General features: G+C 39.4%; 1 protein-coding gene across 2 annotated transcripts; it reads left to right on the top strand.

Annotated features, from left to right (window-relative positions):
- The first annotated feature begins 231 nt into the window (after positions 1-231).
- Positions 232-7,024, top strand: LOC118846566 (keratin, type I cytoskeletal 24-like). 2 transcript variants are annotated; one of them, XM_036755268.1, is made up of 8 exons: positions 232-789; positions 1,671-1,753; positions 2,574-2,730; positions 2,977-3,138; positions 3,242-3,367; positions 5,011-5,228; positions 5,599-5,664; positions 6,919-7,024. In XM_036755268.1, exons 1-8 carry the CDS (start codon positions 232-234, stop codon positions 7,022-7,024), a joined length of 1,476 nt encoding a protein of 491 aa, XP_036611163.1. The 2 variants fall into 2 exon arrangements, with proteins under 2 accessions (XP_036611163.1, XP_036611162.1); XM_036755267.1 differs by lacking the exon at positions 5,599-5,664 and adding an exon at positions 5,883-5,980 and having other exon boundaries at positions 6,921-7,024.
- The last annotated feature ends 615 nt before the right edge of the window (positions 7,025-7,639 follow it).

Below are 7,639 nucleotides of genomic sequence, written 5' to 3' on the forward strand. Positions count from 1 at the left end.
AACACCCTCAGGCCCTGACCTAGCTTCAGAAAAGGAGCCAGTAAAGTTGGTTTGCTGAAAAGAAATTATCTAATTATGGATTAGAAAAAGGCAACTGGGATTAAAATGTGACACAGAAAAGAAACACCCTAAAACTTTGTATATAAAGGCCCAAAAGCTGCTTCTATCAATGCACTCTTCACTTCCACTCTTCTCTTACATTGGGGCAAGAGAAACATTGACCAGAGCAGCATGTCTTGTCTCTCTAGGGTTTCTTCCCGAGCTGGAGGGAGTGGCTGTGCCAGAGTGTCCAGCGGTGGAAGTAGCTTCAGCAGTAGCAGCAGATGTGGCATAGGGGGTAGCTCTTCTCGGGGCTTTGGAGGCTCCAGCAGCTGTGGACTGAGTGGAAGCTTCAGCAATGGGTTTGGAGTGGGCTTCGGAGGTGGGTTCAGTAGCAGCTCAGTAGTGGGCGGCTATGGAAGTGGCTCAAGCTCCGGTGCTGGCTTTGGTGGTGGCTCCAGTGGAGGCTTTTATAGTTATGGTGGAGGTGTTGGTGGGGGTGCTGGTGGCGGGGGCTTTGGCGCCAGTGATGGAGGCCTTCTCTCTGGAAGTGAGAAGCAAACCATGCAGAATCTCAATGACCGTCTGGCTAGCTACCTGGACAAGGTCCGTGCTCTGGAGGAGGCCAACACGGATCTGGAGATCAAGATCAAGGAGTGGTATGATAAATTTGGACCTGGATCTAGAGATTCTGGATCTGGGAAAGACTATAGTCGCCATTATTCAATCATTGAAGATCTGAGGAATCAGGTAAGAAGGCATACACTGGAGTATTTCATGATATTTTATATATGAGGGCCAGACTTTATTCAGATAATGAACTGATGTGAAAAGTTGAAATTAATGAATCTCTAGGAAAATGTTTGACATGTTGTGGCTATAGCAGACCTTTGAAATTCCAAAGTGACAGGAAGCCTAACTACCAACCTCTTCATCCTGTGTTCATTATTCATTGAGTTGCTTTTCGTGTGTGAGTGGAACTTAAAGCTGTGACCAGTTACACTGACAAAAATGTACATTTCAGAATGATGACACTGGACCAAAGTCATCTACCTACAGAGTTATTCCATGATCATTTCTACCAGAGTAACATTGTTTCTGTGATGTACTAGTTTCTGTGACATCCTAGAATCAAGGGTGAATCTTAGCATCTGCCTCGTAAATGAATGTGGGGGAGTCTCTTTACAATAGCTTTCCCAAATTCATCATCAGGCATCAATAAAGGATAAAGCATTTCAGGGAAAGTGCAATTACCATTTTGTACTATTTTCTGTATGAATCAATGCACAGTGACAGTCTGGATTAGATATAAATGCCATTATCCAGGAAAGATGAAATATGTTACACCTCTGTCCCTACATTCCCCAGATCTTTATCTAATTGGAAAATAAGTATAATAATAGATGACCTCTAAAATATCTTCTGGCTATAAACCTATAAGTTTATTATGTGTAGGGCATTCTCTAAACATAATTGTAGCACAGTTACTGCTACTATTATCAACCACATTCTGACATCAACTTAATTCTGAAAAGAAAACTGGTAAAAGCGAGAATATTAGCAATCTTTCTACTTCTAACTGTAGCATTTTTTAATTGACTCATTCTCTCACAATCTTTTCTATTTTCTAGATCATTGCTGCCACTACTGAGAATGCTGGGATTGTCCTACAGATTGACAATGCCCGACTGGCTGCTGATGACTTCAGACTGAAGTAAGAAAAATTAGCTCTTTTCAATTAAGCGTTACTGGAGAATTAAAATTAAATGTCCTCAATTTGTTTTGCTATGGAAAAAAATTTCTTGAGCATGATTCCTCATACTTAAGATGCTAAAATAAGCACCAATTTTAAAAGTCATGATTTTACCAAAAATCACATTAAAAAGAAACAGGCACTCTATAAGAGAAAATTTTTTTCTATGGAAGTTATTTCATATTCATGGAAGAGATATATTAAACTCATGCCTCTCATTGAGAAGAAAGAAAAATCTAAAGAGATTTAGGTCTAGAATTCAATGTATTTCTTTCATCAGAAAGCCCTGAACATGGAATTCTTACTCCAGTATCTATTTTTGCATTCACTTAAGTTGGAAGATCCTCCTTGAGAGGGGGCCGATAATGCAAAAATATTTTGTAAAGTATCAGGTGCCATGAGAGTCAGTATGTGGGGATAGAAAACTGGCCTAAGAGTGAAGTGCACATCCTGCCCCTGACATTTACTGGCTGCATGACTGTGGACTTGTAGACTGTAGACTAAAAGAAGACATTTAACTTCTTACCATTCCCCCAAACTCCAGACTATAAAATGCAGAACTGGTGCTAATCTCTATTGAGAGAGGCAGTTTCTGCCCCAGGGAATTCCCTATACCAATAAAATCATAGACCCAGTTCAAAAGAAAAGTACTACATAAAGATAAAATATTACTAATTAGATTCTATATGGATTTCTATTGTCAGCTCAAATAAAATTTTTGTTTGACAAAAAAAAAGTGACTAATACAGCTAATAGTAATTTTTCCTACAACCCTTTTCAGGTATGAAAATGAACTGTATCTCAGACAAAGTGTTGAGACCGATACCAATGGCCTACGCAAGGTCCTGGATGATCTGACAATGGCGAGATCTGACCTGGAGATGCAGATTGAAAGCCTTACTGAAGAACTGGCTTACCTCAAGAAGAATCATGAGGAGGTATCCACACGGTCCACTCAATTAAACCAACTCTCACTTTTTAAAAAAGAACTTCTCTAATAATTCATTTACTTAATAGTAAAATATCCGTTTGATTGCTTTTGGGGCATTTTACCAAAGACTACATAAGAATGGACTTACTACAGCATTGCTCTAGTTTTCAGTATATTGACACTATGAGCAACTGTATTGTAGAAGTAATTCACTGCATTCTTGTTCCCAATGGTTTTTCCTTTCTCCTGCTAGGAAATGAAGAGCATGCAGGGATCGTCTGGAGGCGATGTGACAGTGGAAATGAACGCCGCCCCGGGCACTGATCTGACTAAGCTGCTGAACGACATGCGAGCGCAGTATGAAGAACTGGCCGAACAAAACCGGAGAGAAGCTGAAGAGCAGTTCAATAAGCAGGTAAGGCGACCCCAGGGAAAGGAGCCCAAATCGTGAGCCCAAACAAGCTACTTTTAGCCGTTCTCTGGCAAATTCTCCACCTACTTTTCATTTTCGTCCTCAGAGTGCCTCGCTGCAAGCCCAGATCTCTACTGATGCTGGAGCGGCCAACTCAGCCAAGACTGAAATAACGGAGCTGAAAAGAACTCTTCAAGGCCTTGAAATTGAGCTTCAGTCCCAACTGGCTATGGTGCGTACTGAAGAGTGGTTTTTCAAATGAGATGATGTTTGCAAGCTTAGCACAGTGCCTGGCACACAGTAGGTGTTTAATAACTGCTTGTTTCTTTTTCAAACCACGTAAGAAAAATTTGTGAGAACGTAATTTTTGTATTGGTCATATTCACTTTGCCAAAAAAGCTCTGCTAGGTAGTTTTTACAGGAGAGCTACAAAAAACTACTCTAATTAAATTATATAATCATATTACATATAATTGTATATAAATATATATTTCCTTGTATTATTTACAATTATGTGATGCACTACATATTTATATTACAAATAATATATTTATATTTTCTATTATATGTATTTTATTATATATTGTATATTACATTAATTATATATGATCGTACAATATATTTATATATTATTATATATTCTACAACTTATACACAATTAATTATATGTTATATGTAATTATATTTATCATTAAATTTTTAACACGCAGACAATGCTATAGGTTATTATTGCCCTGACCCTAACTCTAAAATTTTCAACAGTTCCTGTTATCTCTAGGAGAAAATTCTCAGCCTGGCATTTCAAGCCCTTCATAATCATTTCCAGTCTTACACCATATTACACTTCTCCACACACTCTATATTGCAATCTAACTGGACTACTCTCTGTTAGCTGAGCATAACACTTGATCTCTTGCCTCCAGGATTTTTCCTAGGGATGAAGTGCACTTTCCTATCCCCTCCACCCCATAGAATTCCTTCTTCTTCTTGTTGTGTCTGACTCTTCATGACATAGTTCATGGGGTTTTCTTGGCAAAGACACTGGAGTGGTTTGCCACTTCCTTCACCAGCATATCCCCATTTTACAGATGAGAAATTGAGGCAAATAGGATCATACAGCTTATACGTGTCCAAGCCCAGGATTGAACTCTGGAAGATGAGTCTTCCTGATTCCAGACCCAGTGCTCTATCCACCTTCAGGCACCACATAAATGTTAGCTATATTATTATTATTATTGTTTGTAACAATAATAATAATAACCTCTGTTTGCCTTTGTTTCCCCAACTATAAAATGAGGACAACGAATAATTCCTACCTCACAGGGCTTTCATGAGGATCAAATGAGATTTTAACAACGCACTCAGCACAGTGCCTGGCATACTGTAGGCACTATATGAATGCTTATTCCCTTCCTTTCCCCATCTGTCTCCCTACATTGTATAGGTCTTGTACTTACGAATTTGGGTATTTGCTGCTTCTACCCCCAGCAGACTATAAGTTCTTTGAGGACAAGAATTATTTCAGTTTCATCTTTGAATCTCCAGCACAGTTTACTACACATAGTAGGCACTTCGGTGTTCATTGTATAGAATTCTACAATAGATTTCAACAAAGACTTAATTGCCACTGGGGATGGCAGAAAGTTAAGACGTTACAATGGCTGGTGGTCTGTCTGTGCCACGTACTAGCTACGTGATCATACACAAGTGAACTAACTTCCCAGATCTCTAAGCAGTTCTAAGACCATGATTTAATGATACAGAAAATGCTGTAGATGGTCAATGGTAGAGAAAGAAGCAACTCCAGTGAGCTAGTCCTTTTTCTCAGGATTCATATTGCTTTTTATTCACCTTGGTTGTGTTTTTTGCTGGCAGAAAAGCTCCCTGGAAGGCACCCTGGCAGACACTGAGGCCGACTATGTGGCCCAGCTCTCCCAGCTGCAGATGCAGATCAGCAGCCTGGAGCAACAAATTTGTGAGATCAGAGGAGAGATGGAGTGTCAGAATTCAGAGTATGAACAGCTGTTGAATATCAAGACCCGCCTGGAGATGGAGATTGAGACTTATCGCCGCCTGCTTGATGGAGAGGGAGGGTAAGCAAAAGCCTTGGCTGGAGGAAAAGCACACCTTCGTGAAATTCTCTTATAAACAAATAAAAAAGGGGAGGGAATGTTGTATTATAAAATAACAGTTACATTCTAAACAAACAGCAGGCGAAGAAAATAGCTTCGTGCACCACAAGTGACCTCCTCTCCTATAGTGTAGTGAAAAGATTGTGAGTTAAAGGTCCTGCGTTCAAATCCCTGCCATTTGCAACCTATGTGATCTGCACTGGGAAGGTAGGTGGCATAGTGGATAGAATGCTGGCCCTGGATTCAGGAGGACCTAAATTCAAATCTAGCTTCAGATGCTTGCTAGCTGTGTGACCCTGAGCAAGTCATTTAACCCTATTTGCCTAGAAAGAAAGGGCAAGAAAACCCTAAATGGGGTCATGAAGAGTAGGTCACAACAGGAACTGAACAACAACAAGCCATCTCCACCCAATCACTTTTTCTCTCTACATCTTAGTTTTCTAATTTGTAAAATGGGTTAGGTTTTAAAAGACCTTTGACATCCCTTCCACCTCTAAATCCATGTTCCTACATAAACTTTGGTTCTCTTTTCCCCTTTTCTACAACAACTAGAATTTGTTTTGTATAGACTGTTTTTAAAAGGTAGGGGGAACTAATCTTGAAATTTTTCTCTAGTGGTTCCCATTCTGAAGGATCAAGTTCTTGGAAATCAGGGAACAGGGGCTCAATATCCGGTGACTCAAGATGTGGAAGCTCTTCAGGGCAAGGAAAAGGTAATTGGAGTAAAATGCTTTCATTACAATTGTGTTAAGTTATATGCAATTTAGAAACATAATAAATAAATGTGATTTGTTATCCCCCAAAAATCACAATACTTTAAGCCAGGAGTTCTTAACTTAGGATCCACCAAGAAATCCCCAAGGGATCTAAGGACAGATTTCAGGATGGATTGTGAACTTGGATAACAAAAAAAGAAATATAGCTTTATTTTTACTAACCTCTAACTGAAATTAAGCACTTCTGTTAATTACTTAAAAATATTTATTCTGAGAAGGGAGCTATAGGCTTTACCAGACTACCTAAGGAGTCCATGATGGGAAAAAGGTTAATCAGCTCTTTAAACAATTGCAGTAGCTTAAAATTCCACATTTTAAAAAAAGTTTTAATGATACTTTTTAATGTTATTTTGTTTCCCCAATATTCTCTTGCCCCCCATAGGCTCTTCTCATGTAGGAAGAAAGAAAGAAAGAAAGAAAGAAAGAAAGAAAGAAAGAAAGAAAGAAAGAAAGAAAGGAAGGAAGGAAGAAAGAAAGAAAGGGAGGAAGAAAGAAGAAAGGGAGGAAGAAAAAGGAAGGAGGGAAGGAAGGAAAGAAGGAAGGAAGGAAGGAAGGAAGGAAGGAAGGAAGGAAGGAAGGAAGGAAGGAAGGAAGGAAGGAAGGATAAACTGGCATATCTATCTATCTATCTACCTATCTACCTACCTACATACGTACCTATTTATCTATCTGACAGCACATGCAGTATTCTGCAGCTGCAGCCCACCACCCCTCTGCTGAGAGTAGGGGAATGTCATCATTAGGCCTTGGCACTCAAGATTTCTCATGGGACTAAATTGAATCCAGATTAAAACTTGTATTTTTATGCTTTGTTTTTTGATCTCTGCCAGTTCCAAATTCTGACTTGCTCATTTTTTCTTTCTTTTTCCTTTTCCAGATTCAAACAAAACCAGGGTAACCAAAACTATTGTAGAGGAGGTTGTGAACGGCAAAGTTGTCTCATCTCAAGTCAGTAATGTTTCTGAGGTCAAGGTCAAATAAACAAGTTTGGGTCCAACAGTGCCTTTCAATGAAACAAACAGAAAGCCACAAATGAAGAAACCTCTTTGGACCAAGCCAGAATCCTGAAGAACCCAAAGAATTTGCTTCAGTCCCCCAGTAGATGAATGTCTCATAAAAGTTTCTGCTTCTTTTCCTTTCTTAATAGAATGATCCTTGTCAAAATAGAAATGACAACTTATATCAAATTGTTTCAGTGCTTCAATAAACTTACTTTTTTGCAAGTTCATTAAACTCGTATCAGAGATGTATAAATGTTTGGGGGTGGAGAAACCAGACATGATTTCATTAATGAGAAGAACTCCCAGCAAGGAAATTCTGTCTACCAGTACAGATCAGTAACCAGTCTACAACTTGGCATGTTGGGAATGGGGAGAGGGAGTGGGGGGTGGGGGTTGCTGCTAAGAGCTTAAGGAACTTGTTCAGAGTCATTCAACCAGTACGTGTCAGAGGCAAGATTTGGACACAGTTTGCTGTCTCTGAGGCAAGCTTTCCATCTGCTCGGCAACGATCCATCTCTAGTCCTGGATAGTTTAGAGAGCTCATGGTCCTGAATTAAGTTATTGTCAGTTACAGTCAATCATAACAGCCCTTCAA

This window comes from Trichosurus vulpecula, chromosome 4, assembly GCF_011100635.1.
Source record: "Trichosurus vulpecula isolate mTriVul1 chromosome 4, mTriVul1.pri, whole genome shotgun sequence".
Lineage (NCBI taxonomy): Eukaryota > Metazoa > Chordata > Mammalia > Diprotodontia > Phalangeridae > Trichosurus > Trichosurus vulpecula.

Bases quoted from the DNA above. Each gene is read 5' to 3' on its own strand.
- LOC118846566 (XM_036755267.1), top strand. From the start codon at position 232: ATGTCTTGTCTCTCTAGGGTTTCTTCCCGAGCTGGAGGGAGTGGCTGT. The intron at 2,731-2,976 runs GTATCCACACGG...TTCTCCTGCTAG, and splicing joins TCAAGAAGAATCATGAGGAG to GAAATGAAGAGCATGCAGGG. The intron at 5,229-5,882 runs GTAAGCAAAAGC...ATTTTTCTCTAG, and splicing joins CTGCTTGATGGAGAGGGAGG to TGGTTCCCATTCTGAAGGAT.